General features: G+C 48.1%; 1 protein-coding gene across 1 annotated transcript; it reads right to left on the bottom strand.

Annotated features, from left to right (window-relative positions):
- Positions 1-1,707: 1,707 nt before the first annotated feature.
- Positions 1,708-13,956, bottom strand: Arrdc4 (arrestin domain containing 4). The gene is made up of 8 exons (XM_013011811.1): positions 13,665-13,956; positions 8,690-8,756; positions 8,314-8,461; positions 6,383-6,485; positions 4,916-5,172; positions 4,188-4,350; positions 3,229-3,383; positions 1,708-2,827 (listed from the first exon to the last, which is right to left on the bottom strand). Exons 1-8 carry the CDS (start codon positions 13,954-13,956, stop codon positions 2,771-2,773), a joined length of 1,242 nt encoding a protein of 413 aa, XP_012867265.1. The 3' UTR covers positions 1,708-2,770.
- Positions 13,957-15,647: the final 1,691 nt, after the last annotated feature.

The following is a 15,647-nucleotide window of genomic DNA, read 5'->3' as shown; positions in this document are numbered from 1 at the left end:
AAGGAACCCATGGGGTTCAAACAAGAATACAAAATACAATCTTTATTTTTTTTCCCTGGGGGCTAAATTGTTACATTTTTTAATAAAAAAAAGTTTTCATGGTTCTAACTTATCAAAAACCTAACCCTGTCTACTAAGTCACTTATTGTGCAAAATAAAATTTTACCCAGGGAAGGAAATAGCTTTTGTGCCCAACAAAACAAAACAAAACAAAACTGCACACTTTCAGTGGCAAACTTTTTGCATTGAAAAGAAAATTCCAAGGTCACTTAAATTTTTTTTTTAATCCAAACTAAACCAAGAGGGGATTAAGCAAGCAAAAAAAAAGCCTAAATTTTTATCTTCATTCATACGTTTGCTCTGTTCCCAAAATGTAGTTTTCTGCATTCACCAAATAACTTGATTAAAGTATTCCATTTAAGATGCTTCCCATGCGGTCACTATGGCCATGCCCGTGAGCTGTTCCCTGGAAAGGCTGCAAAGTTAGCTTTGCTTCAAGTGGAGGATTTTGTGACTTGTCTCCCCAAGGGATCAAAGCAAGCTGAAAAAAGGACTCTACCCAACTGTGGCTTTTCTACAGGGAGCCAGATATATAAATGTTCTCTGTTCACACACCAGTTGTGCTTTTCCCTTTGTTTTGGGTTTCCTAGAAAAAGACACTTTTGACACCGTGCATAAACTACAGCCCGACAAGTCAATAAACTGCTGAAGGTCTTCCCTACAGTAAAAATAAAACTGTTTAGAAAGCACTTAAATACACATACCTGCTTAAAGACACACACAGACACACAGACACACACACATACACAGAGTAACAAAATAGAAAAAAAAATCAAGGAATGAAGTTGTGGGACAATTCCAGTACCATCGTCAGTATTGACAAGTTTGGCATTGTGATCTTTTACATGGCAACTTCAGAGCTGAGAAGTACATTCAGAGAAGGAAACATACACATTTTATCTAATGAGTGTAAAAAAAAAATTTCCCTGATTGTTGGCCAACTGAGTTTGAAATACAAAATTTAACTGTGGGAGAAGTTCTTCCTAAGGGAGCATACTAATTGGAAGTGAGTCACTCTGTGGAGTGAGTTACAATATTCTGAATGGGCAGCACCAGGGTTCTAGAAGAAACCCTTAGGATCTGGCTGATCCCAAAATCTCTACCGTGGGGATCGCTGACCTCCCTGCACTTGAATGTCCGGACCCAAGAGACCAGGGAAAAGCAAGCGAGCCCGTGGTCGTGAGCAGGGAGTGGGTGGGTGGACAGTTAAAGCACTGTGGAACCTTCCAGTAGCGACACAATCCAGTTGAAGATCCTGAGGTTTGATGACAACAAAATATTGCACCAAAACAACAATAATAAATAAATCACAGCTTAAATAGGACTTGCTAGAGGCCTGGAGTAGCAAAGTGCAAGTCACCAAGTGCCATTGGTCTCCTTAATTACCCTCACGGCAGGAATTAAGTTTCAAAAATGCCATTCCTACCCTCTTCTGAGTTTTTGCAATCGTCCTCAAATACCCCTAGCAATTCACACGTTATTTTCCTTCCACTGGATGCGAGATTTGGGTTTTTCACCTGGGTGTAGTTTCAGGTGAGAGGAATCTGCTACTGTAAATCACAGAAACTCCAAAAAAAGGCTCATCAAGCCCAGATTTAAGAACACATCTGATAACCCCACTAGAGGTAGGTGAAGAAGAGTTTTTTCTTTTTTCTTTGTGTGTATGTGTGCAGTTATCAAGGCATCCTGAGGCTATAACCTTTTGTCCCCCCCAAAAAACAAGTTCCCTTAGGTAAATAAAAGATGAGGAAAATCAAGCATATAACCGGGTGGAAATTTCTAAAGGTGATTTAAAAAAAAAAAAAAGAAACAAACTGGCAGCCTTCCTTGGAACACACTTTCTTGTTACTCTTTTGTTCCCGTAGCAAGGACTGAACTTAGGGCCTTGGGTGTAGTCCCTTAGCTCTTTTCCCTCAAGCCTGGTGCTCTGCCACTTGAGCATTTTGGTGGATAACTAGAGATAAGAGTCTCACAGACTTTCCTACCCGGGCAGGCTTCGAAAACCCTGACTGACTCTCAGGTCTCAGCCTCCCGAGAGCTGCTTGAACCACCGTCGCCTGGCTGAAATCCATCTTTGGGATTTGAAGTGGCGGGCCTCCCAAGGAACCCTGTCTGGGTTTCTTAATACTGTTGAGCCAATTTGTAAAGGGCACTGTCAACCTCTCTCTCCGGGAGTGAGAACCGTTATGGTGTCAAGAAAGAACATTGTGGAAAGTTCGGTCCTTGCTCGAGTTCATGAACCATGGTAAGGAATCAGGAAGCGCTGGCAACGTGAGGGTGTCACTTTGTATTGATGGTGGGTCACCTTCTCATTCACGCGTTAATTCACACTCACCCCCAACGGAGCCTCGTCCCAGCCTGCCACGTGTCACGCGGCTCACACCGCACGTCCGGTCCGCTGTGAGACACCCCGGTGAAGGCGTGTCCACTCCTTACGGATTCCCTTCTCCACCTGCTCTATCACCACCAACACTTCCAGAACCTTCTGACTCTTCATCCCCGAATGGGAGCCACAGCACCATCCTCTACACGTGTGCAGACCCCTTTTGTGGGCCCACTAGAAAGTTCTTGTAGTCTTTAACTTCTATTGCCTTCCTCCTTGGTGATCTTTTATATTCTTAAGTTGACCTTCCCTCCTTGGCCTCCCGCACAGCAAAGAGAGAGGCGGGGGACAGTCTTGGCGAGGGCCAAGGGGAGGTCTGGAGGAGGTCTAGAGAATGAAGGAAACAGGCTGACTCTCCTCTGCCTCGCTTGGGTGTGGGTCAACCTACAAGGAGGAAAAGGAAAAGAAAGGCTTGTAATGAGCACTGTAGTGCATCCCTGTAGTGACTCCTATAATGACCTGTAATGACACTGTAGTGCATAATCCCGGCACTCAACAGCCTAAAGCAGGAGGATGGAGAATTTAGACTATATCCCCATGTCTGGGAAAAAAGGAAAATCCAATGATTCCATTCTCCCTTTCTTCTATGGTATCTCCAAGCTAAGCTGCTCCGAGTCTGCCCAGAGAGACGCTGGCATTTCCTGGTCATGTGTGCCAAGGATCCCAAAAGGACAATGCCGGAAACCAGGTGAATCCATCAGAGTAACAACCCAGTCTGTATACATCTTCCTCCAGTCGCAGGCCAGCCACGCAGAGGGCAGCGCACTCGAGCTTGCTCTACTTACCTCCGAATAAAGAGGTGGAGGCTGGAAGCGGAATTCTTGAATGCAGGCAAACCTCGGGTAGCAGGCGTCCCCCTGGCAGTCGGGAGGCTGCGGGTACGGGGGAACGTGTCTGGAGAATTCCTCCTCTGATACCACGTCTGCGTAATTGGGCGGGGCTGCAACGGAATTGGAGTCAGAGCCGAGAATCTAGGCGTGAAGGAACATGCTGCTTTCTGAACACTTACAGGAACAAGAAATCTAGCTGAATGGACACATAAAAGGAACTTGTCCCTGCCCGTTACAACACAAAACTTGATTCTGCTTTCATTCTATTACTACTGACATTTAATATACTGTGTTGCATTCTATTCTATTCTATTCTATTCGGTGGCGGAGGCGGGGGGGGGGGGATGTTAGCAATAGGGCTTGAACTCCAGGGTCTGGGTGCTATCCCTTAGCTTTTTTGCTTAAGTGTAGCTCTCCACCATTTGAGCCATAGCTCTACTTTTGGCTTTTTGCTGGTTAACTGGAAATGTCTGGGCTTGGCTTTGAACTTCGATCCTCAGATTTCAGCTTCCTGAGTAGCTAGGCTTACGGGTGTGAGCCATGGGTACGTGGCTGACATTCTATCCGAGATGCCTGTTCTATAATCTCGACAAACCAAATGTCATGGAGCGGTGGCTCTGGAAAAATTCTTAGCATTCTCTGCTTGTGTTTTGTCTGTTCTTCGTGGTGTTACTGTGACTCAGTGGTATGGGGACACGTACACTTTCCTGGTGGGTGTGCTAGCAGATGTGAGCTGTGGATCAATCAAACCTTCAGGGTCCCTTCTGGGGACGCTTTATGACTGCTCAGTGGGTGGAGAGGCAGGAGAGTTGGGGCCGTTGAAAGGATGGGGAGCGTATTATGTGCCTCGCCTGTCCCCAGTGAGCGGTGGGGTGGGGTGGGTGGGAGCGACGCGACCTGCAAAGACGCTTTACCTTCGGGCTGCTCGGGCAGGGTGAGGGTCAGCCAGCTCATGTCCATACTGAACTGGCTGGCCACGCTGGAGTTCCTGCTGCCGAAGCCGCTGTAAGGGACTGTACCGATCACCAGCGGCAGCTCGAGCATCAGTTTTTTAGCACCAGGGATGTGAATGTATACCTAAGATGTCAACAAGTAAAAAAGAAGGGGAGGGTAAGTGAAACCTCATGGGAAGTTCACGTCTCTTCCTACACACACAAAAACGCCTTGCTCGCCTACCACCCCACCCCGGGAACAAATATAAACTGTTCCAACTACACAGAAATGCAGAACGGAACAAACAGAACAATCCTATCGCTGCCATCTGCGGCCTTCGTGGGCTTTGCCAGAATAATAACTGCAAACGAAGCAGGAGCTGGTGGCTCACGCCTGTGATCCTAGCTACTCAGGAGGCTGAGATCTGAGGAGCAGACGATAAAACGAACCACCAAAAAGCCAGGAGAGGAGCCGTGGTTCAAGTGGTAGAGTGCCAGCCTTGATTGAAAAGGCTCAGAGGCAGCGCCCAGGTTCTGAGTTCAAAGCTTCGGGACTGGCATGAGAAGAAAAGTTCCTAACACCGCCCCCAAAGTCTCTGTTTGAGGTAACAGGCACCCCGGGAGCATCTGGATCACCATAGTGACTCCTGGGGCGACCCTGGGCATCCCCGCGGAGCATGCTCCTGCTAGGCCTCACGGGCCCTGCTTACAGCTAAGGAGTAGTCCACGCGGATGATGCAGCAGTCCAGGATGGAGGGCGTGACGGGCGGGATCTTCAGGGTCTTCCCGTTCCACGTGTCCGTGCTCCCGGAAGCAATGTGGTTTCCTCGCACGTTGGCGACCATGTGGCGCACGGTCTTCGTTTTCCCACTCGCCAAGTAGGTCTGGGTTTGGAAAATAGCTGCCTTGGGGACAATGAGACGCGAGGAGCAGTTCTCGATTTCCGCGTAGATGGGGATCGCCTCTCCTGGAGAGAACAGACCACAGGGGCTCACAGCGGCTTACGGGAAGTGCTCTGGGAAACGGAAAGGGCCCGTGACCAAGGAGAGCGGCACATTCCAGAACTTTCTTAGCAGATTGAGAAGTCCTGATGGAACACTTACATTGCAAACTCGAGGTAGATGAGGAAAAACGCGTGGCAGCATGTGGTAGATAGCCACCGCTCACTTTCTAGTGTAAAAATACTACCAACTCCAGATGACCAATGGCATACAAATGAAGATAAAGTGTGCAAATAGATGGTTCGGTACTGTGAAGTATAACAGATCACCAACAAGCTGGGTACTAGGGGCTCAGACCTGTAATCCCACCTACTCAGGAGGCTGAGATCTGAGGGTTGCAGTTTAAAGCCAACCTGAGCGAGAAAGCATGTGAGAGACTCTAATGTCAAATTAATCACCCCAAAAAGCCAGAAGTGAAGCTGTGGCTCAAGTGGTAGAGCAGTAGCCTTGTGCAGAAAGGCTCAAGGTCAGTGTTCAGGCCCTGAGTTCAAGAGCCATGACTGGTACAAATAAAGAAAGAAAAAAAAAGATTACTCATAAATTCCCTAGTGCCTATCAGATTAAAAATCTTTCCAACAGGGGCTCAAAACGTTTGCTTTTAAGGAATTAATAGTGTTAAGGCATAGGTATAACTAAAACAATGGGTAGAGTGGGCAAGTTTTACAACATTACAATATAATATTTCACATCACATTCACTTCCAGTGAGAATCCAGGATCAGGGAGCAAATCCACTGTAGGAAAGAGGCCTTCATAACTGATACCTCTCCTGACAGTGTCATGGAAGTTGTGAGGGTTCTACATTCAGGCCCCATTTCTCTATCCCCCTCAAGCCAGCACGGAATCAGAATGCCCAAAGTCCTTTCATAATGCAATAGTTGTCCCATGAACAACTTACCTCTGGGCATTCTTCTCCAAGATTAAAATGAGCTGCTGGCATTCCCTCCCTGTGCCAGGTTTGCTCTTTGGTACTGATGGAATGGAACCCAGGTCAGAAATGCCAGGCCTTCCATTGATACTTCCTCACCTAGCTAAAAATACATCGCTTACGATTCAACACAAAACTTTATTATACACTGTTTTCACTGCCAGTGTACTTGACACATGATAAAAGCTGCCCTTTACAAGCCACTTCAGACCAGCCATGTTTCAGGATGCCGTTCCCGCGGTCGCTTACCGTTACAGTATCCCTTCCTTTCAATTTTGGCACTTAGCGAGACTGGACCAGAAGTGAAAAACCAACAGCCAACCATTTTCTCTTGAGTTTTCAATACGGGGGTCTTGAAAAAAATTCAAATAAAATGACCTTAATTAAACCATTCTAAAGAAATCACAGAACTTACAATTTTACCTTTCTTTATAGAAACATCAGCATTTCTTAGTCTCATGTGGCAGCTGCCAAGGAAACTGGGTATCTGTAATTTGCTGTGCTAAACTCATTTTCTACTTAGGGAGCAGGGGATTTCCAGATTCAAATTGGAGTGAGAGCATCCTTTTCTTCCAGAAGTTACTGTAGGAAATGATACACCTTCTCTTAAAAAATGTAAAGGCTGTTGATTTATCTACAAATGGGACAGACTGTTAAGTCTTTATGTATACACCAGGTGAAAGGAGAAATGATATAAAATCACTAATCAGGATGTTGTATTCATTTGGCCATTATTATGTGGACTAAGCAAACAGCTTTTTCCCTCATTTCTTCCAAAGGTATCATCAGGCAGAAATCTCTACATTTAGTGTCACAAAGCAAGTTAGAAGCTGTGAAAAGGCTATGAACACATGGAACCCCACGATTGGGAGCCGGTTCCATTCCTAGTATTCAAGGAAATGTCCTGAGATTTAAGATCCTCCGTTCACACATATCGTACACCACAAACTTGCCATGAAACCACTTTCTTGTCATCTCCGTTTCTTTATTTATAGAAAGAATTTCGTAAAGAATACACATGGATTTCTCTGGGGATAGGGTACTTAAGTAATTTTGCCTAACAAGCATGAAGACTACACATCTCTAACCTTCAAGTTTTCATAGGGGACTCTGAGAGGGTGCTGTGGTCCTGGTTAAAGGCTGGTGATGTCTCTGTGCTGATTTTAGCACAAGAGACCATACATCCATGGTGTACTGGTTATCTTTTATCCAAAGGTGAACTAATTTTTTTTTTGCTTGAGACAATAAGGATTAAACAACTGTTCACAGAGAGCATTTTCCTTGTCTTTAAAACACCAGTAAGAAAAAAGAAACATCTGACACTAAAACACATCTTTGTCACAGCATATCATGTCGGAAAGTTGAAATTATCTCAATGTTTTCTCTGAAGTAAAAACGAAACAAAACAACACAACAAACGCCAACTCATTCATATTTAAATGAAGAACCCTTGGGTCTGAGCCACTAAGGATGGTGAAATACAAGGTATAATTTTATATTATCTTGATAAATTGGGTTTAGATAAAAGAATCCAGCTCATGGGCTCCCCTGCTGCCTGCTCTGCAGTTATGTGTAGGCTGATCTTTCATATGGGCCTACCGTATTGCGGGTGGTGATTACAAGTTCAGTGCTTTCATGTGACCCAATCTGTCATAAGGCAATGCTAAGCGAGAGTAGTTCTGGGCTGGGCTCCACAGCTGCGCGCGCTCACTTAATGCTAGAAAATGACACGCGCGTTGGAGAGACCAGGCACATAATGGCCTGGGCTTCAATAGCAGGCGGAGCGCCATTAATACTCTTCCATAATTACGGTCCCTCAACCTGCTATTATTGAGGAGTTGAGAACACCACAGTGCCATGAATGGGGGAAGGATTCTTGGTGGGTACATTATTGTTATTATGCCTTATTAATGCATTTCAAGCCTGGGTTAACTTTTTGGCAAAAGAAAGCCTTGAACAGCAGGGACATAATCAATAGTATTAACACACACAGATTTGTAATTTGCTTAACCTAGACTCGTATATTTATGGTGAATACCTGTATGGCATTCTTTCACCAATTTATTTTTCTAAGCCATTGGAAAGTGACAAAGGACGGAGGACCACGCAACTGGTCCACGGAGATTACCAACTATTCAAAGGAAAAGAGAAAAGAAGGGAGGAAAAAGGGAAGAACTTACCAACAAAGCTGGCGTGTTGACGTTAACGTGACTGACAACGTGGAGCTCGCGCCTCACGCTCTGGTCTGGCACCCGGGGTCTTTCCAAGACTGCAGTCACGCAGTACCGGATACTCCCGTACTTCCCAGTAAACGACGTGACCAATGATCTGGAAGAAACCACAGACATTCACTTGTGAGTTTCTCTTCCAGTTTACCAGTGCCAAGGAATGCCCACTTCCAAGAGTTAGCTTGGGTTGAGAAACGCAAGAGTAATGGGGCAGTGGAAGGGAGGGAGGGCGGGCGGACTCGGGCTAAGCAAGCAGACTTCTGGATCAAAAGACCTGGGCTGGACCACACAAGGGCAGGGAAGGGCGGGATTCTACAGAGCCACTTACTCAGATGGAAGCTGGAAGCGAAATGGAAATTCATGTTTCCCAGGTTGTAATAAAATGATGCCTTCACCTACAAGAGAGACAGCATTTTATTCTCATTTTTTATTTATTTTACAAGGGTTTGGGCAACTTGAATTGTATTTTTTAAAGGTGATTAGCTGTTTATAATCTGCACATTCATAAACAGATTTAGAGAAATAGATTTGAATCTGGTTTGCCAAGGAACACACAGGTATGCACAGATGTATGCATCCGTAGAAACATGCATTGTGTACACACACGTCCATTCTCAAAGACTAATTACACAAGTGATGACTAAACTCTAACTACTCAACAGACATGCTCAGACCACGTGAATACATCACATACATCTGTCTGTCTATATATCTACACAGGTACACAGATGTTATGCTATTCTACTCACATGAAATAGTAACTGGACCTAAAACTAATTAGCAAAGGTTAGATTTATTTTGGGTACATCACTACACACTTGAACTCACAGCCTGGGAAATGTCCAGGAGCTTCTTTTGCTCAAGGCTAGTACTCTACCACTTTGATCCACAGCGCCACTTCCGGTGTGCTGGTGGTTCATTGGAGATAAGAGTCTCAGGGACTTCCCTGCCCAGGCTGGCTCTGAACCATGATCCTCAGACCTCAGCCTCCTGAATGGCTGGGACCACAGGCATGAGCCACCTCTACCTGGCTTACCACTATGTATTCTGTGGGTAGAGATTTATGAATAATACTCTTATTGTAAGTAGCGTCTGCGATAGCAGATATCCAAGACAACAAGACGAGAGGTAAGCATCTACCTTGTAGCTCCCCGCCCCGCCCCCCCCAGGGAAGACAGAGTTGGGTTTTCTGTGGGGGGTGTGGGGAGGAACGTGGGATTTCTCTTCCTGCCTGGGCCCTGACTGGGAAAGGCTGAGAACCCAGGATGTGGGTGGGCAGTGGGTAAACACGGGCTCCACGGGAGCCCACGTCCGCACACGCAGCCTGCTGGACTCAGACCCAGAAGCGGACTCCATGGCTTCCGGAGCTGGGAAGGGGACTGTGCGGCGAGACCTGTAAAGGCGCGTGCATTTCACGTGCAGAGGAAACACCAGACTTCCTCACCGAATGTGCGTGGGTCACCCTGGAGAAAAGATGGCACAGCCAGCAAGCTTTGAGATCTGCTTCGCTCACCTGACACTGAAATGAACACCTTTCTTTTTTCTCTCTCTCTCTCCTGTACACATTCATGTCAGTATTTTCTGGGGGGCTGAAATCACCGGTGACGTGGGATTTGAGTGGCTAGCGATGTGGGGCCTTACACCTGCTGTTTTCTCCTTGTTCTTTTATCAGACAGGGACACAGGAACCCGGCCAGGTCCACCTGCCACTACCAGCGTGCGGCGCAGCAGGCAAGCGCAAAGTCCCTCTGCATGGCAACAGGTCGCACTTGGCTGACCAAAGGCCGTGGGAGCCCTGGGACATGAGGTCACCTGGAAGGACAGGGAGAAGGGCTGCGGGCAGGCGTGCGCAGAGGCCGCTCTTCCAAGCCCAGCACGGACGCTGCGCCTGCTCTGCTTTCTATCACTCTGTGAACGAGGCGGCTCCCAGTCATGGGTGTGTGTGGGGTTACCTGTAATTACCCGATGACAGAGCACGACAAAGTACTCAGAAACGTCTGCCCATGTGGGTTTTATCCCAGTTCAACTTTTAGGGGGCTTAGATTTCAGGCCTTGCTGATCGAGAGACAAATAACTACAACCTTCACACAGGCCAGCAGGGGGAAACGGAGACTATCCAGTGGTACTAAGGAAAAGCTGTGCAGTGCTAGAGGGCAGAGCACCCCCCCCCCCCACACACACACCAGTGAACATGGTTGGGCCTGGCGCCCTGAGGACCTGAGAAGGGGAATGGAGCAGGGCGCAGATGAGGATGCACAGCAGGTGAGCAGACAGCAGAACTGTGGGAGGGAGAAAGGGAAAGGGGAAGATGTGCCGCCATTGAGAAAAGCACTCAGCACAGTAACGACCTCACTGAAGATGAGACTTTTAGCCACCTTTCCGAAACCCAGCAAAACCAAATTAAGAAAATGAGGAACTACTGGTTATAGTACTAGAAACTTTTTTTTTGTTTGTTTCTCCCTTTTTAAATTACTATTTGTTTTGTGCCAGTCCTGGACCTGAATTCAGGGCCTGGGAGCTGTCTCTTCAGCATTTTGTTCAAAGCTGGTGCTTTACCGCTTAAGCCACACCACCACGTTCAGTTTTGTTGGTGGCTCATGGGAGACAGAGAGTCTCTCAGATTTGTCTGTCTGGATTGGCTTGGGACTATGAACCTTAGATCTCAGCCTCCTGAGTATCTAGGATGACAGGTGTGTGCTGCTGGTGTTCAGGGCGTCTTGTTATTTTTAATGAATAGGCACTAGAACTCCATGCTTGTTTCTGATTCCCCTCTCATGTAGTCTGAGGACTACAGAGCTACTCCATTCCTCATCTTATAGTCAGAGCTCATAATTAAAGGCTTCAGGATGATGGGATCTAGAAGATAGAGGCTCAAAACTAAACTGTGTTCTCGAAGTGTAAGGGGCTTGTACAAGGTCACACTTCCTTGGGCACCTACGAACTGGACAGAGTCTCTAGTTTTGTCTTCCTGTCTTTCTATCAAAATTCCTCAATAAAAACCACAAATTTCAGACACAACAGCAGCAAGGCCTTGGATTTGATGAATAATTCAAGGAATTATCTCGGGAGAGTTTTTTGAAAACAGATCCTAGGATCACAATTCCTAGAAATCTAGTGTGTGTATGTGTGTGTGTGTGTGTGTGTGTGTGTGTGTGTGTGTGTGTGTGTGTGTGTGGTGTGTATGTGAGCCAGTCCTGGGACTTGAACTCAGGGCCTGGTGCTGTCTGTGAGCATATCTGCTCAAAGCCAGCACCTACCACTTGAGCCAGAGTTCTACTTCCAGCTTTTTGGTGGCTAATTGGAGACTAAAAGTCTCATATACTTTCCTGCCTGGACTGGCTTTGAACAAAGATTCTCCTATCTCAGCCTTCTGAGTAGCTAGGATTATAGGTGTGATCCACCAGCACCTGACTTTAGAAACCTGAATTAAAATTTTTTTCTAGTGATTTAGACAGCCATTAAATGACCCTGAAAACCCAAGCCTATGTTATGTTGCTAACTTCTTACAAGTTGTAGATATGAGGGGTGATTATCTGTCCCTCAGCTAAGAGTGATTCTGGTTTAAATAAAAGAGTACCATTACAAATATTTATCACAATACATTCTACACCAAGCAGATTTTTCAGTTTGTCTAGGTTTAAATACTCCTCCATTCAAATGAAAACAAAAACAACCCAACACAAGATCTGACTTGCTAATCAGAAAGCGACCTGTTAGCCCAGATTGTACCAAAGCAATTTTAATCATAGGTTCCCCTGCATTTAATTTTATGCTTATTTACTTAGCAGTTAAGGGCTCAGAGAGTCTAAAGTCTTGGATAAAAACCAATTTACTTCTTTGCTGTGGTCCTTCTCATTAGTCAGCCATCTTGAAAGCACCTTGGCTCTTACCACTGTGGGAAAGGAGCCGGGGGAATCCTGAAAACCACAGGGATGACCAGACTGGGAAGGCAGGTAACAACTTCACTTAGTACCTGTGCTCAAGTCAAAAGACAGCTGCGGGTCCAAAGAGAGTTTCCTTCACTATGGCTTTGAGATTACTCAGATGACAGACATACATACTTTAAGGATTTAACTCTGAAAATCTCCTCCATAACAGCAATTAAGACAAAGATGTGTTCCTAGTTTGTATAAAACAGCAAAGGTGAAGCATACAGACACGGTGCACTCTGCTCTTCAAAGGAATGTATTTGACAGCTCAGGTGTTAGAAAGGTAGCAGTTTGAAGCATTTCCCTTGAAAAAAAATCATTCTAAGTCACTCATGGTTGTTGGTATTTGCATGACGAAGGGAATTTTTGTGCCTGGAAGGAGTAGGACACTCACAGGGATCCTTCTAGAAAAGCCTGCTCTTCCTTTGCATTTGACAAGGGTGAACAGAAGGGGTCATCCTGATGCCATTATCTTCAAAGGCCATTTTTTTTTTTTTTTGGGCAGGAGGAAGAGATGCAAAAGGACAGATAACATGAGGGAGAGGCAGACCAGCGAGCTCTCCAGAGAGAGGAAGCCAAGTGTGATGGCCTTTCTAGAAACAGTTCCTTTCAATGACCATGGCGCTCACTTCCTCTACCCAAGACCTGAGTGGCTGCGAAGGCATCATCCACTAAGAAAGCCTTCTGTGGATTCCAGGATGGGAAAGGAGGCTGGGCAGCTGGGGGTCTAATCACTGGTTACCGTGGCAACAGCCCATTTCCCTTGGTGTGTGTGTGTGTGGGGGGGTGGTCCCTGAGCCCTCAGCAAGCCCAACCAAGGTCAAGACTCCCAGGTGAAGAAGCCCTGGCCTCCTCCACCTCGGTTCTTCTCCATTATCTGCAAGTGTGAGTTTTGTCACTGGGGAATCTCTGACCCTGGGGGGTTGGAGGAGATTGTACTTCCAGGTCAGACCTCCCCAGGCCCACCTGAGACCCTGGATCAAGACCCCATGAGGGGGTCGCAGCTCCCAGGCCCACCTGAGACCCAGAGACCCTGGATCAAGACCCCATGGGGGGAGTTGCACCTCCCAGGCCCACCTGAGACCCAGAGACCCTGGATCAAGACCCCATGGGGGGAGTTGCACCTCCCAGGCCCACCTGAGACCCTGGATCAAGACCCCATGGGGGGAGTTGCACCTCCCAGGCCCACCTGAGATCCTGAGACCCTGGATCAAGACCCCATGGGGGAGTTGCACCTCCTAGGCCCACCTGAGGCCCTGAGGCCCTGGATCAAGACCCCATGGGGGGGGTCGCAGCTCCTGAAGCCTCCCCAGGCCTGCCTGCCAGGTCGGGCATCCCTCCTCCTCCCCTGCCCCCGCCCCCCTCCGGGGCTCACCCGCCGGGGGCTCGCGCAGGCTCAGGCGCACGTCCAGGTACTCCACCTCCGAGGCGGCGGCCGGGATTGCGCCGACGGCGGAGCCCGGGCCCCAGGCGGCGGTGGCTCGGCCCCGGGCCTCCAGGCGCAGCGCGCGGACGGCCACCGGCTCCGCCGCCTCCAGCAGCACGAGCCCGGCCACCGTCTCGCCGCCGGCGTAGCAGCCCTTGCGCTCGTCCTCGAACACAAGACCCAGGCTCTTCACGCGGCCCTCGAGACCCGCGGCCGCCGTGGACCCCGCCTCGCCGCCCATCCCGCCGCCGGGGGGCAGGGAAGGGACCGCGGAGCCCGGCAGTGGCCCAGAGCCCGGGTCGTGAACACCGCGGCGCCGCTGTCACGGGCGCCGAGGGCCGCCGCGGCCACGGTGTGACCGGTGAAACACCAGCGCGGCCGCGGAGCCTGTCGCTTTAACAAACCTGACAGAGATGGGAGCGGGGCCGGGATAGCCCTCCTCCGGCGCACGCCCATTGGTCAATCCTGAGAGCTGCCGCATGCTGATTGGTGGAAAATACCCAGTGAGTCATTTTATTGGTGGAATTGCTCACGGGCCGGGAGCAGGAGGACAGAGCGTGATCAGCAGGGTCTGACCAATCAGAAGCGGCGGGAATGCACGTGCACACGCGGTTGATTGGCCAGGGCAAGGCACCGTCCGCGGGCGCCGACCAATAGTGATGCGGTGCGCCCATGTGGACAGATGATGGGGAAACAATCTGTCCGGGCGGGGGGTGGGGGCCGAGCCCGGCGCCTCCGGCTCACCGCGTGGCCGCCGTTCCCATGGTGACGGGAGGGGGCGTGGCTTCCAGTGTCAGCGCTGGAACGTGAATTGTTTATGATCGCATCTCCAATGCTGGAAAGGAAACGAAAGCCCTGGAACCGGGACGTCCACAATCCCCGTGAAACCGGGAGGCCGGGCCGCCTCAGAACTTCCACCAGGTTCCCGAGACCCCCACCATGGTCTGGAGGGGGGAGCCCGCACCCCTCCGCCCCTCCCTCGAATCTGGGAACAGGCTTGGACCTGGGGTTACTTCCTCTCACCGAAGGTCATGAGTCAGGCTTGACTCAAAACTGCACCGACCGCCCACCCGCGTGGCTGCAAAGACGTGGTAGTAGTGAATTCTTTATCATGCCTGCATAATATTCCCTTGCCTCCCACATGTATGTATATATACAGATATATATATATTCCATATATAGAGATGTACTGTAGAACTGTCATATATATGTGTATATATGTATATACATATATATGTGCTTATCTGAATATATATGTGCTTATCTGAATATATATGTGCTTATTTGAATATATATATATATATATATGTGTGTGTGTGTGTGTGTGTTTATCTGACAGTTCTTCTACGGAACATCGTGAATGTATAAGTAACATCTCTCCAAAGAAAAAAGAAACCCCTGTTGTCACTGTATTTGATGCCGGTGCCCTGCATCTTGTATATACATTTTTCTAATTTGGGGAAGGGAAAAAACAAAATGCTGAAATAAGGATTCAGGATGACCCATTGTAACACTGAGATGTACAAGACACTATGTTCAAAACGAACTTTACACCTCTGGGGGGTAGGGAGGAGTTGGGGAGGTGGAGAGGGAAGGGATGGTAGGGGGGGGAAGAAGGGGGTAACAATGCTCGATAGGAAATGGACTCATTACCTTACTCATGTAACTGTAACCCCTCTGTACAGCATCTTTACAATAAAAAAATATATATATATTATTTTTTTAAAAAAAGAAAAGAAAGAGAGAAGAATCTGCCACTCCCAGCTTTTGTCCCAACCCCACCCTCCTAATTTCCCAGCCCCAGTGTTCATGGTCCAGGAAGCCTTCCTGATTCCTTGGTGACTTGTTTCTCTACACCCATGGGGGCTTCCCCTCCCCCTCCCCTTCCTCTTTCATTTCATATTTGTCACCGTCACGCCCATCATTTTCCAA

This window comes from Dipodomys ordii, unplaced genomic scaffold (genome assembly GCF_000151885.1).
Source record: "Dipodomys ordii isolate 6190 unplaced genomic scaffold, Dord_2.0 Scaffold15, whole genome shotgun sequence".
In the NCBI taxonomy this organism is placed as follows: Eukaryota; Metazoa; Chordata; class Mammalia; order Rodentia; family Heteromyidae; genus Dipodomys; species Dipodomys ordii.
This window is presented reverse-complemented; position numbering and strand designations above follow the sequence as displayed.

Excerpts from the sequence above, each read along its gene's own strand:
- Arrdc4 (XM_013011811.1), bottom strand. The coding sequence starts at position 13,956 with ATGGGCGGCGAGGCGGGGTCCACGGCGGCCGCGGGTCTCGAGGGCCGC. Across the intron at positions 5,173-6,382 it reads AAGGAAGGGATACTGTAACG|GAGAGGCGATCCCCATCTAC; the intron begins GTAAGCGACCGC and ends TGTTCTCTCCAG. Across the intron at positions 4,351-4,915 it reads GCGTGGACTACTCCTTAGCT|GTATACATTCACATCCCTGG; the intron begins GTAAGCAGGGCC and ends TTGACATCTTAG.